Source organism: Choristoneura fumiferana, chromosome Z (assembly GCF_025370935.1).
Source record: "Choristoneura fumiferana chromosome Z, NRCan_CFum_1, whole genome shotgun sequence".
Lineage (NCBI taxonomy): Eukaryota > Metazoa > Arthropoda > Insecta > Lepidoptera > Tortricidae > Choristoneura > Choristoneura fumiferana.
The window spans coordinates 5,264,403-5,287,410 of record NC_133472.1 but is presented as its reverse complement, the minus strand read 5'-3'; the positions used below and the strand labels follow the sequence as shown (position 1 = coordinate 5,287,410).

Here is a 23,008-nt window from a genome sequence, read left to right as displayed (position 1 = left end):
TATGCAAGATGAAGTGGCAACGGGCGGGCCACGTCGCTCGAAGGACAGATAGCCGTTGGGGGAGAAGTCCTCGTGCGAAGCTATCTATATACCTGTCTCTTTCTCAAACGCTTTTCTCTATGCAGCAAGTATGGCGGTACTGGCGTGTGACGTCACATGCCAGTATGTCTTCTCTGTCTAATCTTGATTTTCAAACCTTTATAACTTTGTTATTTGTAAAGGTAGCCTAAAAATTGTTTTTCTATTCGATAACAGGCATTGTGTAGTTTTAATTTATAAAACATATACAAAATAGTCAAATAACGTATTTTAATTTTATGATTTAAATTTATAACCTAATAATTTACCCTCAGATGTGGTGGACCCCAACCGCGACGGCCAGGTCTCCCTCCAGGAGTACATGGCTTTCATGATAAGCAAGGAGACTGAGAACGTGCACTCCTCTGAGGAGATAGAGAACGCGTTCCGAGCGATCACCGCGCACCAGGACCGGGCTTACGTCACCAAGGATGAGCTATACGCGGTCAGTATATCACGGTATCCCTAGGTCGCTAGGTATTCAATAATTAATGGATCGATCAGCTCTTTCTTAACTCGTTGCTATAGTTACGGTATCCTGAGTCACTCTTTAAACGGTAAGTTTATAGGATTAACATTTGCCAAACATGCATTTTTGTAGTCAAAACACCACGCACAGGACTTATCACGCTCACACACACGAGTAATAATTACCTCGACGTTTCGGCAACATTACATTTACACTTTGTGGTAGTTTTAAGTGCCTAATTGGTCATCTAATGTACATGTTGTAGTATAATGTGACACATTTTTTCTCTGACCGGACTGGATAACAATAAGAAATAATTGATCCACCTTAATATAATAATCACAATGATTGACACTTCCGGTGCCGACGTATTTCGGAAAGGAAATAAAATTATGCACTATTTCTGTACCTATAGCAATATTTATATTGTAACTTGTCCCACAGAATCTTACCAAGGAAATGGCGGACTACTGCGTGGCCCGCATGAAACCCTACGTCGAGCAGAAGACGGAGCGGCCGATACCCAACGCGCTCGATTACATCGACTTCACCCGCACCCTCTTCCAAAACTAGAAGCCTTCTTCCGCTCAGTACCAAAACTCGGGGTCACAACAGAACTTTTATAACGAATAGAAATTGTCCATGTACTTTCTCAACCTCGTATCTACCCGAATTGTATACAACAAATCAACACTTTATTCTATCATACTTAACATAAAGATTCTAAAACAATTTAATGTGGTCTGATACGATGAGTAAGTTAGCGGTCGAAATGCCACACTGGCTTATAATGGAGATTTACTGTCTACATCTTGCTCCATAGAGGGTTATTTCAGAGGTGATTACATTTCACTGGGAAGTTAAGGTTGGGGGACGAATACCTAAGTACCAACAGCGGTGCCGCGGTGTTAAAAAAACAAGCAATGACATTTCTATTCCTTGTTATTAGTTCTGTACAGACGCAATCGTTTTACTTTTTACTTCAAACTACAATCGGAAACATGGACGCTCTTTGGGTTTGGGTATAGACTTCTAATGTAGAAGTTACGTATGTTAAATCAACAAAGTCTCGTGTTTTTGTGAACTGTGAGCGGTTCAAACGCCGAGTCTAGTTATTGTACTAAGGTACTGAACCATATAAAACGCTTGCGTCCAAGAGTGAACCTGCTCTTATATGAAAACCAATCACGCTTTTCACTTCACCCACCTTACGTAATATTAAGGGTTACTGCGCGGTAAAGCTTTCACTATTTATTATATTCCATGCATAGGCTGAGTGTAACTCGAAAAAGCATTTATTAAAATTATAAAAAAATGCAGTTTGTATAGCTATGACAAGCTGGCGGCTTCGCCCGTGCTGCTTTTTATGTAGAAGCATTTCGTTGAAGCAATAGGTTTGGTGTACACTGTTATAAACTGCTATATAAAATATCTGTTTTATTGATATCATTAAAGGAACAGAATTTTAATGCAATCAGTCGTAGATGTCCATTATGACAAATGATAGCGGTCTTTACGAAGCCTGGAGCATAAATTCTCAACCTTATTTTGTCCATCGCCCCTTTGTTTTTTTTTTCTAAAGCTACCCCTTTCCTCTTACTTTTTTCTGAGCGTTCTGGTGCCTCTACCCCCCTGAAACCCCTCGACGCCCACAAGGGGGTGTTACGATGAGAAAATATGCCCTAAAGTTGCTCTCAAATAATTGGACATTGCGACATTTCAATCCATGTCAAGTCAACATTAGGAAGGTGTTCGATTGTTGTAAAATCAGTGTGCCCAACCTAAGGGATGCCTTTCCTTTTCTCTGGACCTAGCAGAGAAATACGAAGCTCCAAACTCGCTAACTGCATTCTCTTGTGTCTTTTTCCATTGACTTTAGAGTAGCTCAAAGTTTTAATCCATAAAATATAGAACTCCGAATAACAATTATATAATAAATTATTTAAAATTTACAGCTATAGGTATTGAAACCTATTGATCTAATTTGGTGTTGAAAAATATTACCTATGGATTATTCTTTTGATCATATTCTAAAACATTCTAAACTATTTTTGTTAAGGTTTGATATATTTTAAAGATGACCATTTTGACCGCCCATTTTTCACCGCCGGCGGTTCACGAGTAACATTCGAGTTGACTAAGTATTCTATTTAACTTTTAAGCTTCACAAAATGTTTTGTCGCTAAGATTTTTATTTTCTGTATTCCATTAAATTAACAATCAATAAAATATTTATTTCTAATGTGTTTTTTCTTGCGTTCGTGACATTGACAAGGTCTACAAACAATTGAACGTAAGAGCTGGTTCCCACTGGTCGGATGTCGGGCCCGGATTTTACCCGCCGTAGACCTAGTCGTTTGTCGGCGCGTCTCGCGTCTGTTCACACTAGTCGGTTGTCGGCCTTATCTTTCTTACGGCAGCGACGCCCGGGCAGAACAAGGGGTGCGGGCGGGGCGGGGTCGGCCCCGACATCTTACCAATGTGAACAGCGTCATAATAACTTACTCATAGGCGAGCGAGACCCGACACGATTTTTTACCGGCCGTAGAGGGCTGGCAAAACAGCCGATATTGATTTCTTTATATAAAAATCCAGGCCCGATATCCGACAAGGTGCGAACTAGCTCTTATTTGTCACTGGTAACTACAATGATAAGATAGTCTGCCACGTTTCAAATAAGCGAACACGTCCGCTACTTTTATCTTTGGCTGAACTTATGATTATGAAACTTGACTTTTTCACAGCTCCAATGTACACAGATTTCAGCATTTCATATTAATATTTATACGCATCGAATAACGAGTATATACTAAGAAAAAGCATGTTTTCTCTTTCTGAGGTACTGACGCTTAAAAAAAAGTTAACGCCTGTTTTCCACTAAAAAAGGGTAACGGGCTGAGTAAACGCAATTTTTTTAGATTTTGAACCCTCCTCCCCCTCATGTAAGTGTAAGTAGAAGGTGGACAAACGTATGTACGTAATATGAAATAAAATAAAAAAACCATAAAAGTAACATTATTATTTCATTACATTTTATATTAGTTTGTTATTCTCTTATAAAAAATATCTTACTAAATAGGAAATGGCGCTGAAGTGACTGCGCGCACAGCCACAATTACAATACTAATAAATAGTCTTATAAAATTAAAGCTATAATATATTTATTTTACATTAATTGATTAGTAATTCTATATGTACAAGAGATTGCTTCACTTTACATGCTAAAAACCTCATTAAGATTGCGAGAAAAATGTAGTCAAAGAAACTGATTGCGTACAATATCTGACACAACATCGTGCATAAATATCTGATACGACTCTATTTCTAGGGCCGGAAGGACGTGTCAGATATTTTTGCACGCGCCGCTGTGGCAGATATTAATGCTGGTGACTGTACCAGGGTGGAACTTTTTGTGCTGCTGGTGTCATATTGACATTCCATACATTTGCCAAAAAAATCGTAGCGAAATTGATTTTGAAGAGGTTCCATCCTGGTACACAATTCAGTTTCCTGGACTGTGCTATCGAACCAACTGAATAGTGACCCACTGTGGAACCTTTTCGTAGTAAAATTGATATTGATTGATAGTGACATCGCATTGCTAGACAAGAGAATTGCGTGTGTTCTATGGTGGATTAGGAATCAAATGGTTTGAACGTACGTTACCATTACGTCAAAAATATGTATACACTTTTATATTACTAACCACAAGGTCCATGTATATTTGGTTCTATGGCTGTAAGGTATCTATGCCCTCGCGGCCCCGTTATATGTATAATGAAGCGCACGGTTTCTTATAATCAAATAAGGTCAACTTCATTAATTTCTACTGTTTTTTTATAGTAAAATGCTTAATAATCGCGCCTTCGTGAGTGAACAGATCTGTAGTTGTATGTATCTCAACATGAACTATGTTTGTTTCTCCATTTCCATACAATTAAGTTTACATAAATTACATGCTTTAAAAAAGACGCATTTCTTTTATATATATATTTTTCAGTCAATAGTTATTTCGGTCTAGCCGTTTATATAAATAACGGTTTTTTTTTTCATTTGTTAGTTCTTTACCGGAAAAGCACAAATTCCTTGTAGCGATTCACCGAATCGCATGTCACCTCGAACTAACAAAATTTCTATAGAATCTTCTACTTGACGCAATGAGGGCTATCGCGTATGAATTCGCCGCTAGAGGCGCTAGTGTAGCGTGAGGTCTCCGAAATGTCAAATCTCATAGTTTTTGGGTGAGCTACGCGGGTTTATTTATAATTAGAATATATTTGTGAATATTTTGCAATATCTGAAATTAATTATGGCAAATATGCGTTCCGGGGCAATGAATGTCTGTGTTTTGAGACAGTTTTGTCTTTCGGAAACCTTTGTCCTCCCTTTTTTCCGAACGAAACGGGACTATGCAACACTGTGTCATGCTCGATATTTATATGGTACGGTTTAAAGGTGTATTAAATATGATTTTAATATAAACTTTGTTTTCACGCCCGTAATAACAGACTTTGCAAGTCATACTTAAAAACCTCACGCAACAGTGCGCCATCTAGTGAGACAAAAAACGATAGCCCTCATTGTTCGCGTAGCTTTTTATTACATTAGTATAATTAATTTGGCAGTATCTAATTTTTCGTGTTCTATTTTACCCTAGACGCAATCGATGTTTGCTTGGGACTCTAATTAATTTGACGCGTTAATTGATAAAATACGCTAACACGATCGAAGCGAAATAAGACCAACACTAATAGCGACTAAAAAAAAACACAAATGAGACTCAACGCGATACTTAAATGTACGATCGAGGTGAAATGCGACTAAAATTTATAGCGACTAAAAAAATGAACGATTGTGACAGAATGCTATAATTAAATATACAGTCACGTCTAAAAGTATGTATACACAAAAAAAATTGAAAAATATGTAGCCACACATTTTCATCATAAATATGTATCTATTACTGACACCAAAAAATTGTATTCATTAAACTGTTTCAGTATTATGTAATCACAAAATGCTTCAGAAAGTTGCATACTTAAATAAATTCCATTTAAATGTATCCACCTCGTAGGCAAAAATAAGTATACATGAATGGGTTCCATATACATAATAATTAATCACACCAATTTGTGTAAATATTTGTATACGCCGTTTGATTCATAAATATGTATCCAGACTGCAACAACAAACCTTGTCTGACTGGCATAGAATCGTAAGTTGTATATTTAACTGATTTGACAATTCACGAAAACAGTGCGGACTTGTCACTGCATACGTCTATCTCACGATTATTCTATGACGCACTTGACAGTCCTTAGATTGAATTGACTTGTAAATATTGAGTATTTCAGTTTAGGGTCATTCTCAGAAAGGTGCACTAAGCATTTTTTTGTTTTTATTTTAATTATATTGTGAATTGTTAGTGGTAGAGCCGCACTGTAGCCAGTTCTTGGTTTGCAGTACGAATGGGCGAGACATCATTTGCACTTGTCCACACTTCAACACTTCACGTTAAAGTGAAATAGATAAAGATGTATATAGACTAAGATAGAAAAACACTACCTATTGTAACTTCAGATAGGTTATATATTATAAAAGAAAGTCACTGGCTTCATGGAAGAACTTCATTTTAAAATCAATTACTTACATATACTTATACTGTCAAGTGCAAGATCGCCATTCTGTCATCGTCATTCAGAAGCTGTCTTCTATAATTAAAATTACAAATGATTAAAGATTGCAATTATAGATGCTTCAGTTGATCTGTCCTCAGTGGATGACCCGAACAACTTGATCGCTTTGGCTTAGTCGATATTAATGACCACTCTGGACGTTTCCAAGTATTTGGTGATCTTGATGGTGTATAAAAAATTAATATATCCATACCAATTTCAGCCAGCTCACTCCAGTCAGTTCATCCCCCATTTTCTCCCCTTAAGGGTTGCTTTTGGAGATAAAAACTAAGTACCCTATGTTCAGCCCCTTGACAGTCGAAACCAGTCGGTTTCGACGTGATACCGGAACAGACAGAGTGACTTTCAATTCATCACTTCATAGTATAAACAAAGTCGCTTTTTTTGTCTGTACGCTTAGATCTTTCAAACTACGCAACGGATTTTGATGCGGTTTTCACAAATAAATAGTGTGATTCACGGTGTCTATGTATACCGTAACCGTGTTGTGCCGGAACGGGTCACCAGTATATAATATTATTTTAATGGAGTATGGATTCGTAGTATGTATGTCCCTGCCCGCATGCAGGTTACGAAAGAGACAGACATGTAATCTTAACAAAACAGTAATTCTTCAAAACGAATCAAAATATCAAATCGTGTTTACATATTTATGAAGCAAACGGCGTATACAAATATTTGCCAAATTGGTGTGGTTATATGTATATGGAAACCATTCATGTATACTTATTTTTGCCTACGAGGTGGATACATTTAAATGGAATTTATTTAAGTATGCAACTTCTGAAGCATTTTGTGATTACATAATACTGAAAAGTTTAATGAATACAATTTTTGGTGTCAGTAATACATAAATATTTTTGATACAATGTATGACTACATATTTATGCAACCTTGTTTTTGTATACATATTTTTAGACGTGACTGTACAATCGAGGTTAAATGCGATTCGGTGAATCGCTACAAGAAATGTATGCTTTTGAGGTAAAGAACTAACAAATGTTTTTTTTTTTACAAGATGCTTTACGATAACATGCCTGAAAAAGTAATTTTATGTAACATTTTTTTTTCACACCTCATGATTCACCATGAGTCACCATAACCATAGTAAAAGAGGAAAAGTAGGTCCACTCCTACCCTTTAGGAGACTTAACTGCCTACTCCGGCGCGGACGCTTAGGGTTGTCGACGTCTATTTTAGATTAATTACCTACCGGCAAATAATTTTAGTACGAAAGTTAACTTAAAATTGTCTAATGTCTGTGTCTAGAGAAACCAGACTGATTCTATGCTGTAATAATATTATTATTATACTAAATTCAAAAATATTATTTATAAATTCGCCGTAATGGTGATGGCGACTGTATACTCATGTTTACCTACACAATTCTATAACTATATTGTTTATAGGTAGGTAGGTATCTATTATTTTTTATGTGTCCTTGCACGAAACTATTACAATACACTTATATACCACTAATTTACAACTATACCTAATACAAAAAATACGTAAGTACAAGTACGCGAACGTAAAAGGTGATAATCTCGCGAAGCGAGCGCAAGACGAACGAGCTAAAATCGAAACGTGTCGACGGCAGCGCAGCTTTGACTAAAGAAAACTTAATCCTCCTTAAATTATCAGTGTGTGCGTGCGGCGGGTGCGTGCGTACCGGCGCCAACCGGCGCGCACACATTTAAGCCGCGCGATGTACTTTTGTTCGTAGTGAGCCTACTTGTCCTCTTTTACTATGCCAAAACCGTGGAGCGAATTTTTTGGGCGGGACATTCACGGCGAACTGTAATATTGCAAGATAGCTGCATTATTTCCAATTTTTGGCACGTTCATAAGATCTTTATCGCATTATATCTATATGTTTTCAACAGGCTATTTGACACCAGCAATCCATTTTCCTGGTATTATAAAAAATATTATTCTATTTATTCCGCCTAGATTACCAAAATTAAAATGTCTTATTTTATTAATTCCGTCCAGATTACCAAAACATATGTCAAACAAACAAAAAAAATGGCAAAGACGAAACGCGTCATTCAGAAGTACGGGTCCGTGAGGTCACCCGCGCAAGTGCCGCACGGCGTACTTTAACTGTCTATATCTTCATTATTTTTTTGTTTAATATGGAACATTACTGCAATGTCCTGCCGACAGAATGCAGCACTAGCACAAACCGTGAGGAACACTTTTTGTAATAGTTATTTATGTGGCTGGTGCATAATGCCTAATTATGTATAGCCGCATACATAACTTTATCTACATGCATATCATAAGTTTTCTATAATATGTTCAGATATAGCCTGTATTTTGACTTTGACTTTTACTTTTACTTTTACTTGACTTTGACTTTGACTTTGAATAATAATTATTATCTACATGCATGTCATAAGTTTTCTACAATATGTACAGATATGCATTGTTAAAAAAAGTATTACCGATACTTTAATGTAAACATTAAGATGCACTGTACTTTAATGTGAACATTAAGATGCACCCGCAGATACCAGGTTTCTTAATAAAGGCCATTTGATAGTCGTTTCTGAACATATAATAGGGAAGTTATGATATGCATGTAGATAAATGTATTTTAAATGGCGGTAGGATGCCATAATATCATATTATGTATTTCAATTATTTTTTTTGGAAATATAGCTCTATCGTTACTATTGATGTAAATATCAAATTATTTTGTTACTAATAAATATTTCATAATCCGTCATGGCGACAAACTATAAAGAGAACTGGCGTCGTCATGACGGTTTGTTTACGGTTAGTGCCAGTGCCGCCCCCTGCGCAGAGCTTCGCGTAATATTCCCTATTGCCAAAAGAAAAAATACGTGTCCCATTTTCGGACAGCCTAATTAGATTTCTTTCAGAGCACTAGTCTATTCTGTAATCATCACGTTTCCGCGTAAGCCAACGCTTCAGGAGTCACCTTGGCGCTCTTCAGTATGCTGAACTCCCGCGGAGTGAGATGGACTTGTATTTTGTGGAGTATGTCGTCCGGTATACTCGGTAGCTCCTGTGTTATGTGGTTCATTTGGAGGAGCTCTGTGACCGTCGGCCGGCTGTGCCCGTTGTAGCGAAGACATTGCTTCAAGACAGCTAGCAGGGATGCTGGGAGATCTGGAAGGATACAGTTTAGTCTGTGAGCCCCCGCCCTGCAGACCAGACCGGCCGATAGTTTAAACCCGGTTCACATCTATCTGTCGTGTTGTGTCGTGACGCATCAGAACGGTATCGGTTTCATATGTTTTATATGGTTGCGTCCACATTTATCTGATGCACTGTGTTGTGTCGCAACACAAGCATAGAGAGAGAGACACAGAGAGCATCACGATACAAAACGACAAACAAATGTGACCCAGGCTTTAGTTGGGCTTCTTAATCAGCAGAGCCCGGAATTTTCGCGCATTTTTGATCTGTCATACTATTACTTCTCACTTTTAATTTTTTATTCGACTGGGTGGCAAACGAGCAAATGAGTCTCCTGATGGTAAGAGATCACCACCGCCCATGGACACCAGCAACACCAGGGGGATAGCAGATGCGTTGCTAACCTAGAGGCCTAAGATGGTATACCTCAAGTGCCAGTAATTTCACCGGCTGTCTTACTCTCCACGCCGAAACACAGCAGTGCAAGTACTGCTGCTTCACGGCAGGATTAGCGAGCAAATGGTGGTAGCGATCCGGGCGGACCTTGCACACCTGCAACATTCTGCAGCATTCTTGGCGGAAACGCAGCTTAAGGTGAGACAACCTTGCACAAGGTCCTACCACCTGCAATAATGGCAATATCTTTTATAAAGACACTAATGGAACACTTATTAGCACTACAACAGACTTCGAATATGAAATTGAATTATTAAATTATAAATCGTTAACTATTCATTGTTTTCATTGCAAAATGTATATTTGTCTATTTCACATTTTCGACTGCTCAAAAGTTATTTGGATGAGATCGCTCTTTATCGATAAACCCGTCTATTGTTGACCTCTACTTTTAATCTTTTATAACATGTTGTGTATCGATATATCGATATTGAATATCGGAACTCGATAAATGAGAAGTCACTATGACAGACCAAAAATGCTATGAAAATTCCGCGCACTGTCATTCAGTATAAAGATGTATGCCATGTGCGCACACTATAACGATTCGGTATAGCTAGTGCCACCGGAGTTGAGGTCGCGCACATGTGTAATGACAGCAGCATTTTGATATTTCCTTTTCATTCTCGTTATGTACAATCAGTTTTTGTAGCTGTGTGTAATCATTCACTTCACTCGTGGCACTGCCTATACCTATCCTCTATCTCTCTCCTCTGGTGGAAACAGCTGAGCGGAGCGAAGCGAGGTAAATGTAGCGCTATTGTTTCATACAGAACACATGCCTCACACATCTCTGATGGAAACGGAGTTTACAGTACCCGACCATAAAGATTGCACATCGGTCATTGGAAAGACTCGGCTAATTTCGGCTTCGTAGAGCGTTGTCACACACTACTTATGTGACGTTTGTCAGTCCAGAATAGGGTACGGACGCATTTAGATGAAAATATAATAAGGAGTTGTTGCAACCCCCAAAACTTTAAATTGTACGACGGCATCTTTAGGAAAAAGAGGGAACTATCCTATTTCTAGTAGTTGCAACAACAGCTCTCTATACAGCGTGTATTTTTGATACTAACTCAAACTGTAACCAGACGAAGATTTGTGCCGTGAACCGATATCAAAACAAATTGTTAATTTATAATGAACTACCAGAGCGTAATTTTTGAAATATTTTCGAGCAGCAATATAATGCGTAAAATAATATGATACGAGAGAGAAGCGTTCTGTGACAGCTGTCACGTCCACAAAAGCGACGTTTGGAACAAAAACAAAGTATAAAACAGCAAGAGTGAAAGCCATAAAAAAATGTAGTATCATGTATTGATACTTTGCTTGCTAATTAATTTTGTAAGGAAAATAATACGTCTAAATACTTTACTAAAACATAATAAAGTGGTGATTATTAGGACCTTCACTAACTATCCTTAAAGTTTGAGGTAGTATCAAAAATACACGCTGTAAATATCCGAAGTTTATATGTCATTAATTTGACGTAAACTGATTAAGTCCATAAAGGTGCAGTATTCATTTGATATAAAACGTCACTTCATAAATACGATGATTGATGGAAGGTCGCCAGTGATCGAAAATCGTCGTGAACAGCCAATGAGGGCTATCGCGTATGAATTCTCCACTAGAGGCGCTAGTGTAGCGTGAGGTCTCCGAAATGTCAAATCTCATAGTTTTTGGGTGAGCTACGCGGGTTTATTTATAATTAGAATAATTTTGTGAATATTCTGCAATATCTGAAATTAATTATGGCAAATATGCGTTCCGGGGCAATGAATGTCTGTGTTTTGAGACAGTTTTGTTTTTCGGAAACCTTTGTCCTCCGTTTTTTTCCGAACAAAACGGGGACTATGCAACACTGGCATGCTCGATATTTTTATAATACGGTTTTAAGGTGTATTAAATATGATTTTAATCTAAACTTTGTTTTCACGCCCGTAATAACAGACTTTGAAAGCCATACTTAAAAACCTCACGCAACAGTGCGCCATCTAGTGAGACAAAAAACGATAGCCCTCATTGTCTTTTTCCGAAGACCGATGTGCAATCTTTATCACCGAGTACTGTAGAATAAAATATTCTCTTTCTCTTCTTTTTCCCTCAAAGTGTTTGCAGTTAACTCACGATCGACTCTAGGATAGCTGATGCGGTGATTCGGGTCCTGGATGGCTACTATCTTCACCATGTTGGCGAGATGCGCGAAAGGCGTGTGCCCGTAGATCAGGCTGTATAATATACAGCCCAGGGACCATATGTCCGAGTAGAAGGACACCTGTGAACAAACCAGTTATCTATATTATCTATGCAAGAAATGTGTGTTCATGCAGTTCCTCCAACTCCACACTGTAAGAACACACAAATCACACAAACCCATCTATCACCACACTACACTGACGCGTTTCGAACTCAACCAGAGCTCATCTTCAGAGCAACAGAACCGTTCACCATGCTACCAGATTTGTGTTGCTCTGGTAAGGGCCATATTATTTCCTAAATAAACTAGGTCCTAGCGCTTCGCTCGCTCGTGTCGCGCGTTTTGTGGTCGCAATTATACCTCGCTACGCTCATCGTCGTACCTAACTTTCCGATAACTAAATTGACAGATATTTGGCCCGTTTCCAGTGCAGTTTATGTAAGATAGTTATGCGAAGGGAATACGGTGATATTTTATGGCTAATCCATCCACACCTTGGGTTACATTATTGAAGTTTTAGTATGGATCTCTAATTTTTTCCTGGTAATAAATATGATATGATATGATACTCAGAAATAATGTATCATCTTATGGTAAAAAAAATTGCAATCGGTCATTACTTTTTGAATTAATTCGTAACAAACATCCAAAATATGAATCATTCCTCTTTATAGTATAAACTAACTGGTGCCCGCGGCTTCGCCCCCTGTGTAATTTTTTTATTCTAAATCTTTTATAAGAACCTTTTCCTGACAATAGCAAACACAACAAAAAAGAAATAGCGAAGTCGGTCCAGCCGTTCACGCGTAACGCCGTGACCAAGGGAAATAGGGATTCATTTGTCATATATTAGATTATAGTTATGACTAGGCTGTTGCCGTAGAATTCGTATATCGCTATCCCGCGGGGAACATGCAAATTTCCGGGATAAAACTACCCTATACCCCTTTCCAGGACTCTAAAAAGTTGATTATAGCTATGATCTGACCTTGATGGGTTGGCTCCCGTCCCCACCGAGGGCCTCGGGACTTATGTAAGAGAAGGTGCCCCGGCCGCAGGACCGCTCAACACTGGTCGCGTCGCTGCTGACCTTCGACGCTATACCGAAGTCGATCAGCTTAAGCGTACCGGACACCAGCAGGAAGTTCGCCGGCTTCAAGTCCGCGTGCACTATGCCTGTAATCATCATCATTGGCCTATGACGTCTATAAGATGGTCTAAGGAGCGTCCATGGTGGTGCGGCATTTTTTTTCTATTTTTGTTGAGGCATTGAACACTCCAGGGGATCAGGTGATAATGTCAGCCTCATCGGTGCTCGCTGCTCGCTCATTACTCTACACAAGGGACATATCAAACAAGTGGTGTCAGATGTTTGCTCTGAGCAAGGGCGTCGCCAGAAAACTGAGGGCTACTCCACTAGTTCAAGATTCAACGAGCTCGATCGCTCGGAGTTTCTCTGAAGAATAGAATCCGCAACGAGAGTATCCGAAACAGAACTAAGGTCATCGACGTAGCTCAGAGTATTAGCAAACTGAAATGGCAGTGGGCTGGTCATATCTGTCGAAGAACCGACAACCACTGGAGTGAAAGAGTTCTTGAGTGGAGTAGTGTAGGTCGCCCTCCGGCCAGGTGGAGTGCGATCTGCGAAACGCTTGGTAGAAGTTGCTTGCGTCTAGCCGTGGACAGGCCACAAAACAGAAAAGTACAGAAGTCAATCTCATGTATGTACTTCACTTTTCATACCTACGCTCGGCGGTCGCTCTAAGGTTGACAATGAAACACACATTTATTGTTGAGAATGAAACGGGAAGAATGGAAATATGTATACGTTAATAATAACTAAAATATTTTAATGTTAATGTCATTGTTATATTACAGATTTGTCACAGAAAATATCTTGGACGATTTCGACACTGGCGAAACGCACGATTATTATATTTTAAAGTGTAATAAATTCGCATTCTCCATTATTGCACAAAAAAGTTCACAGACGCGTGTCTCAAGCGGATGGCACTCGCGCTCGCACCGGTCACAACCGTGTCCGGGAGCAGGTGTATGGGTTTACTAATGTTTCGGCGAATAACGTTTGGCAACCTGTTTCATTTCGCAACTTTTCATTTCCCAACTGTTTAATATTTCTGAAACTGTAAATATTTCAGGATTTTTATAAAACTAACCTAACCCAACCTAAAGGGTTCTACACGATGGCCCTGAAATAAATCCTGAAATATTTACAGTTTTAGGGTTGCGAAATGAAACAGGTTGCCAAACGTTACGTTGCGAAAAGGCAGTACTCGAGATGTATGTGTGCGTTGCTCGAGCGCACTTTGTATGTAGATTGATTTCCGTACCTTTCTGTTTTGTGACAGAGCGCAATGGCGCTCATTGGGGGAGTCCCTAAGTCCAACAGTAGACTGCTATAGAATGATGATGATGATGATAACTGAGGAACTAAATACTCAATAGATTGTTTAAAGTCAAAGGATTCTTCCTAATAGTTGCATCACTGACAAGAAGAATGGCCCCGCAAGTCTCGGCAGAAAGTTACTTCAACTAAGAGCTAGTTTCTACTTGTCGGATGTCGGATTTCAACCATACATTCCAGTTGCAGAACATTTTATTTATGAAGCTATTCACACTTGTCCGACACGATATTCTATAGGAATGACCGACATCCGACACGAAATTGATCCGACACCCGACAAGTAAGAACAGGCTCTCTTAACGACCAGTAAAACGAAAAATACCGTTTTCTCCCGTTCCTGTGGGTATTTTAGAAGAGTAATTAGATCGTTTCCCCAAACTCGTTAATTCCGCGTAGCAAACTTTCCATTCGTATTTTCCCACTCGAATTTATTTCGTTCGCGTTTTCCCCATTCTTAAATTTACACCAGACGTATTTCCATACATAATTTTTCCATTCGGTATTTATTTATCAATAGATTATTTCTTGACGGGATTTTTAACCATTCGCATATTTAACCACACAAACGGAGAGGTAGGTTAGGTTAGTTAGGTATCTTCAGATATGCATATGCATGCTGTGCAGAAATAGGAGCCCCGCGAACATAAGGCGTAATGGATGCCTATTGAGAAAAAAGTCCATGCGAATGGTTAAAAATCCCGTCAAGACTATTGATAAATACCGAACCCGAATGGAAAGTTTGCTACGCCGAGTTTGGTCTAATTACTCTTTTAGAAAGTCCTCTCTCAATGCTCCTCTACACTCCTCAAGCAACCTACATGCCAAATTTCAGCTTCCTACGAATAGTAAAACGAAAAATCCCGTTTTTTCCCAAGGAACCTAAATGCCAAATTTCAGTTTCCTACGACCAGTAAAACGAGAAATCGATCCCGTTAACCAGAACATAAATCCAGTTTTTTCCTTATCCCGTGGGAATTTCCGAAAAGCCATACCGTGCGAGTGTATCTGCTGCACAGCTCTCAGCATCTCCTCCCAATAGTGGAGCACGAGCGCCGGCGGCGCGCCTTCGCGGTGCTTGCGGAGGAACGAGGCCAGATCCGTCTCCCCTACCTCCAGGAGCAGATTGAGGGTGTTGGCTGACTTCACGTGGTCGCTGGAAGAACATAACACTTCATTTATAGCCACAGATGTCATACTTGCATTAAGATGATTTTCTACCGGCGGGGCGAGACGAGAATTGAAATTTGTATGGCGTGCGAACATGCATACAAAATTCAATTCTCTCTCTCGCCTCGCCGGTGGAAAACCACCATTAGTCCCGTGGCAGTTGTCACCAAAGGTGCACGGGATACTCCATACTTAATATTATAAGTAAATGCGAAAGTGTGTGTTTGTATGTTTGTCCGGCTTTCACGTCGAAACGGAGCGACGGATCGAAGTGATTTTTGGCATAGAGATAGTTTATGGGCCAGAGAGTGACATAGGCTACTTTTAATCCCGGAAAACCGCAGTTCCTGAGGGAACAGCGCGCGATACCCGAATTCGACGCGGGCGAAGCCGTGGGTAAAAGCTAGTTATCAATAATAATAACGTCTATACGAGCTTGATAGTAATAAATAGTAATAAAAATATCAGCTAATCAATTTGCTTATATACTGAGCGGCAAAAAACCTGGCCCTCAAATGTATGCAGAAATAGGTAATTTTGTATGTAGTGGGGGCCAAATCCTGTGCCTGTGTGTGTGCTAGTTATTATTACAACTGAGTGTACTCGTGACCACGGCCACAGCAATGTGGTCGAAACGTCACGGCAGTTTTAGCAATAATGTGTCGTATTTAAGTCCCGGTAATATTCAGTGTGTGTTAAAATCAAAATTAAACAAATTCTTCATCGTTTTCCTCGGCGTTAGAGAATATCAATAAATACATAAGATCTATACAGTGTCCTTGCTTCTGTATATCAAAATTAAACAATTTTGACATAAGTAGTTACAAATATTTTATATGTTAAGAAAACAAACAATATTTTTTAAACCGAATGTGATCAACTACTTTAGGAGAAAAGTATATGAGGTGTTCCAAAGTTCGCATACTTTTCGCCGGTCATAATGTAATTGTTTGTAATCATTTTTTCCCACTGAATCCGTAAAAAATTATGAAATTATTTAATTAAACGGTCATCCTATAGAAAACTGTAGGTTACGTTAGGTTTGTTTTATAACAATTCTGAACATGTATCGGATTCAGAGAAAAAAAGAGTTATGACAAACGTCACATTCACATCCTGACAAAAATTACATTCTGTCTCTCGACAATGTTATGCACGCATCAGCTATAAGCTGCCTGTGCATTGTAAATAATAATAATAATTATGCTAGCAGATATGGGCGCGGTGTTTATCAATATACAATACAAACTATCTAGATTTTGCCTCAAAACTTGTGATCTCTGCTAATGAATATATACTCACTATTCATAGAGCTTGACGACCCTGTCGCTGGATTGCAGGTCTCTTAACACCTTCACCTCGTTCAGGTACCCCTGAGACACTTCCCGGTCTGACGTTAGGTTCACACTCTTGAGTGCGAACTCGTTGGACGTTGTTATCTCTAACATCTGTCGAACAACATGTTGTAAAGTCACCATGCACCTATTTCTGACTTGCAGTCAGTGGAGTAACTATACTATCTGGGGCAGTGGCAAATTCTTTTGAAGGGGCCCTATCAGTAAAAATCGTCACGTTGTAAAGTACAATTCAATAGAATCTGTCAATTTTCTACATATTTAAGACACCCTATCGTGGGCACACTTGATTATATATGTCCCTGTTGTTGCAATTATCATCTAAAAGGAATCAAAAAAGAATAATAGTCACATCACAAAGCCTTAGGCAGCCCGGTGTTTATATTAGTAGACTGGAAGTGTCTACAGGATTGTCAGATTCTATTGAATTGGAGTTTACTTTGTTTAATTTTAAGTAAAATAAAATACTCAGGAAGTTAAAATAGTACATTGTGTCTTAAGGGCGGTAAATAAGGAATTACGAACGAGAGCCTATTAGAAGCCCGAAGTCGAAGACTGAGGGCTTTAATGAGTCGATGTTCGTAATTCTGGTACCGCCCGTGTGACATACAATGTTTTTCATCACATTTGCGAGTAAAATTTTATATTTCTAAACGAAAAAATATAATTGTTCCAAATATGGGCGATACCTTGGGTTGCGCTCTTGGCAGCGCCGCCCTCCCCCTCCCTCAGCATGTGCCTGAGCCGCGTGTGCATGTGGTCCTGCTGCTGCACCACGCGCAGCTGAAACTCATTTACCGACCTTGGGCTTCATGACATGAAAATTAGTACGCGCAATGACTCATTTACCGACCACGGGTTTCATGACAAGCACATTAAGGTCGAGGGTTTTTTGGGGGGTTGCAACCAAGGTAGCCTTCATGTTTTAACACTGTTTACGAGCAAGTGTGATGAAAAAATATTTCTGAGCTCGCGGCCTCTTGGGCCGGGGCCCTCTTGGGTCGGGGGCCCGTGGCATTTTGCCAGCCCTGCCACCCTGTAGTTACGCCACTGCATGCAGTGTGCATCTAGGGCTGGTAGGACGTCAGATATTTTTTCACGCTCCCTGAGGGTGAGGAGGGTGGTGAAACGGCCCCTTAGCTTTGTTAAAATAATGGAAAAATGAATGTGCAGCTATTGAAAAGTGCCCTTTTTAACCCCCGACGCATAAAGAGGGGTGCTATAAGTGTGACCGCTATGTGTGTCTGTGTGTCTGTCTGTGGCACGTAAGCGGTTTTTTTTTATTTGAAAGTAGGTTTTCTAGCAATGGTTCTTAGACATGTTTCATCAAAATCGGTTCTGCCGTTTTTGAGATATTGAACTGTGAAATGACAATGCCGGGGGTGTTCCTACTTTTTGTTGGTAAGGTTATTCCATATTGACTATGGAATATACCCTAAAGACTGGACAGTGGCATCTGTATTCAGCTCACCTTGTAAACGGTACTGGAGCCTCCCGATCCCAGTCTTCTGATATACATGTACTTCTTCCCTTTTATGTTAATCGACTTGTATTGAACCTTGGAGGTGCGCGTCTGAGGCTGCGAGGGCGTCGCGGCTACAGTTGTGGCAGTGGTAGAGACAGTCGGGGTCTGCGCTGTGAAAGGAGTGCTCGGAGGACACAGATCAGTTTTGCTGCTTGTGTTTGTCTGTTTGATCTTAGGCGTTTCTTTAGGTGCCTGCTCCTTCACTGGTTCTGGGAAGAGGCCTGTAACAAAAAGGATTTGTGTTCATCATCATCTCAGCCGTAGGACGTCCTCTGTTGGACATAGGCCTCCCCCATAGACCTCCAGTTGCTTTGGTTGGCAGCAGCTTGCATCCACTGGCTTTAACCAGATCATCCGTCCATCTCGTTGGTGGACATCCTATGCTGCACTTGCCAATTTGTGGTCTCCTCTCCACTCAAGAACTCTTCAGCCCCACCGGCCATCTGTTCACCGTGTTATATGGCCCGCCTATTGTCACTTCAACGAGCTAATTCGCTTGGCTACATAAATTGTAAATTTGCATAACATTACATGAAAAGAGGTTGGGCAGGTTTGTAAGGAGAGCAACCCTGGAACCAATAAGAATAAGCTGTACACCATTAGAGGTTTTTTGTATGCACCAATTATTTGTATGGTGAGAAAAGTCAAATTACAGTAAAAAAAAATCCTGGCAAGATAAATGGAATTTCACACAACTACATACACAAAATGTAGTTGTGTAAATACTTGTGGTGTAAGTCATTAAACAACACTTATAAATCTGTTTTAAAAATGTATATATCTTCTTGAGTTTCGTGCCAGAATCTCAACAGAGGTTTCCTGAACTGGTAGTAGTTTTTTTTACACTAATGGCCTACTATTTACAGCCTAAATTGAATAAAGATATTTTGACTTTGAATACCCTTTTAAGTTTAGTGTTATGCTCTTCCTTTGTTTGCTGAACCAGAATAACAAAGCAAAGAAAATTATTAGAAAGTGAATAGATCATGGTACAATATCATCAACATTTACAACATTCCTCATGATCTGCGACACAGAGATCTAGTATTGAAAAAACCTATATAACCCTCACTACTTTTTAGGACTACCTGCCATAGAAAAAGTTAGAATAACCTATCTGGTGCGTGATATATTATTTTGTCCTTATTGGTCATAAGGTTCAATTAGTCCAACCTTTGTGAGCCACCACTTTGTGACCAAGTTTTGTGAGCAAAGAAACATTGTGGAAACTTTACACAAGACTATGAAAAGATTTATTACATTGTGAGTATTTGTAATGTACCATCAGCCAAATATGTGGTCTACCAAGCTAAAGTTGATAGTTGTTTGCATGTCATAAAATAATAATGCCAATAGACGTGTCTTGAAAGTTCGACTTTAGCGACATATTCATTTGATAGGAACTTGTTTAAAAATTGATAGACCACTTATTTGGGGGCTGATGGTACCCTGGAACTGCTTTGTATCATTACCAATTGCCTTATCAAACAATGTGAGGTCACTAATTTTTTTGTGATTTGTTAAGAAAAAGCTTATATAGAATATAATATATGTAATAGCTACAAGAAAGGTTTAAAGTGCTATTGTGGCTGCAGCAATGTACTAGAAAGTAACATGCATGTGTGTAAAATGCAATATTTATGTATCCTTCTACATTTACTCTGAAAGGTACACTTAGGAGCTTATTTAAACACCAGAGACACAAATTTAGATCATTAGGAATTTAAACTTAATGCCTATCAGCAGAAGTCAGTTTGTTCAGCATTCGCTTTGACAAATGCCCTAAATTTAGGGATGTTGGGCCTTACGAGGTTAAATATTTGTCCAGATATTTAGATAGAAAATAGTATTTTGATAAAATGGTATTGTAACATTTTTACAAAATTAATTTTGTGCTGTGCTACATTGATATAATGTTCTTACGTCTTGCGCAAAGCTATAATTCACAAAATAATATATGCTTTATCCCTGCTTTATTTTTCTCTGCATGAAAACAAACAATTTCTCCATTTTCTACTGTATATGTAGGTGAAGTGATACCAAATGCTGTGATAAGTTCATATACTATTTTGCATACATAAGTAAATTCCTGAAAAACTCCAACAAGAAATTATCAAATACTAAATACGGGCAAAACAGTTTATAGCGACAGCAAATATAACAACATATTGGATGTAACAACCAAGAAAAAGTCCCGACACAATATATATATTTTTTTAATCTTATATTTTAACGAGGCTTTAGTACACTAAATGTGACTATGCCAGCCTCATAGGGAGCCTCAGATACATGTTACACTCTCTTGTGCCGAAACCTAGTCTCTGGATGCAAAGGCCCGTCTGATGAACTTGTAAATCCGCATTGCTTCTTCTGAAAGTGGTTGACTCAGAACCACATTTACACACAATATATACACCAAAATAACACTAATTATAACGACCAACCGCGTATAACAACCAAATATTGCTGTCCCATCAATTTCGTTATAAACAGCTGGCCCTTCGATGTCGTTATAAACCGTTTTGACCAACTTTAAAACATTTTTAAAGAAGGAATAACTATGCCTTAAATAAAACGCTGTCTAATTCGAAATCTAATCACTTACATCTATTACTCTCCTTCTTCTCAAGCAAGGGAGGACGTGCAGGGACATTGTCGACATTGACTGCTATCGAAGTAGAGGTGGAAGCTTCAATTGTGGGCATGACATGGACGCGATCAAAATAGCTCCGATCTCTTGGGGTATTCGCCTTTTTGCTCAACATTGGCTGCACTTTCTTAGTTTTACTGACTAATGTACCGCAACTGTCGTCAGATGAATCCGAGGAGTCAGGTTTGTTCAAATCCGCCGGCAACGCTTGAATATTCGCCAGTAATGTCTTCATGGGCATCGGCTGGTACTTTGTTAGTTTCGACGCAGAATTCGACTTGCAACTCATGGTTACATTTATAATATATCAATTTTGTTAACACAATATTCGTCCTCGCGTTTGAATCGTCCGTTGATTTGAATATTTTGAATCGGCGTCAGTGGAGGGAGATACACTTTGACAATGACAAGACAAGTAAACTTTGACCGAATTACGTACCACAGATAATGCAACAAATGAAATAATACAGTATCACTACGGGTACCGACTAGCGGGATGAATCATAGACAATAGGAATAAGTGATGGTGCTGAGTACCGAATATTTCGGTACAAGTCTAGAAAGAATAAACACTGTTTCACAATTTATAAAGAAAATGTGACACAATCTTATAGGTGGGGTCCAAAAAATGGGCGATATTAAATCCAGGTAAATTATTGATCGTAATTAATAGACCAAACATAGAAATTTGATGAATTTGCCATGAAATTCGTAAATCTCAATTTTTTTGAGAAAAACCAATATATAATGGACCATAGTTACGCAAAAAGCAACCAATCCCTTATTTTTCGAGAAACGAGTGACATATGCCATTGAAAACTAGATTTTCTTTTTACATATTCTGGTGAAACAGACTAATTTTTAAGACTTCATCTCACTGAGAAATTAAATTAAGTGGCTAATCTGCGAAAATGTGCGTTTTTAAGTGTCAAAAACAGCCTAGTATATTCTGTTTGTTATAAGATGATTCAAATTATTACACAAATGATGATTATGCCACATTGTGAGACGGTAACTCAATTTTTAATTTTTCCGACAGAAATACTTGAAAAAATGAAATCTCATTAAAACTGCAGATTATTCTAATATTTGAACTCAAATTTACTAACAAATTGTTATGTTACTGCGTAGGCACTGTGTTATATTAACTTACTTTCTTTAATGAACGCCCTTACAATGTTGTTTCAATAGGCCGCAATGAGGGCTATCGTTTTTTGTCTTTCTAGATGGCGCCACTGTTGCGTGAGGTTTTAAGTGTGGCTTTCAAAGTCTGTCATTACGGGCGTGAAAACAAACTTTAGATAAAAATCATATTTAATACACCTTAAAACCGTACCTACCATAAAAATATCGAGCAACCACAGTGTTGCGTAGTCCCGTTTTGTTCGGAAAAAGAGAGGACAAAAGTTTCCGAAAGACAAACTGTCTCCAATGACAGACATTCATTGCCCCGTAACGCATAATTGCCATAATTAATTTCAGGTAATGCAAAATATTCACAAAATTATTCTAATTCTAAATAAAACCGCGTAGGCGCGTAGCTCACCCAAAAACTATGAGATTTGACATTTCGGAGACCTCACGCTACACTAGCGCCTCTAGCGGCTAATTCATACGCGATAGCCCTCATTGGTGTCAAGTGCCCCATGATATTTATTATTATTATATTTGGTTCCACATAAAATATAGTAATCAAAATAAATTAAAAGAAAACTTATAGGATTAGTAAATATAAATATTATTCATTCTTTACTTTTAGTTAAAGCGGCAATTCCTAAATGCTCATATTTTCGCAGTCAGATAAGATAATTAA

At 38.7% G+C, this 23,008-nt stretch overlaps 2 protein-coding genes across 2 annotated transcripts in view; one reads left to right on the top strand and one right to left on the bottom strand.

Annotated features, from left to right (window-relative positions):
- The window catches only part of alpha-Spec (alpha spectrin), a gene marked incomplete in the record, with an annotated part of 80,177 nt that extends 77,388 nt beyond the window's left edge, over nt 1-2,789 (top strand). The window contains 2 exon segments of the mRNA XM_074104160.1: nt 354-523; nt 992-2,789. Of these exon segments, the coding sequence (XP_073960261.1) occupies nt 354-523; nt 992-1,120 (299 nt within the window).
- A 6,111-nt stretch (nt 2,790-8,900) lies between these two features.
- Mps1 (dual specificity protein kinase monopolar spindle 1) lies at nt 8,901-21,605 on the bottom strand. Its single transcript, XM_074104452.1, has 7 exons — nt 21,151-21,605; nt 18,492-18,766; nt 16,968-17,113; nt 15,491-15,651; nt 13,062-13,249; nt 12,004-12,151; nt 8,901-9,381 (listed from the first exon to the last, which is right to left on the bottom strand). The coding sequence occupies exons 1-7, from the start codon at nt 21,482-21,484 to the stop codon at nt 9,155-9,157; spliced, it is 1,479 nt and encodes a 492-aa protein (XP_073960553.1). The 5' UTR covers nt 21,485-21,605; the 3' UTR covers nt 8,901-9,154.
- Nucleotides 21,606-23,008: the final 1,403 nt, after the last annotated feature.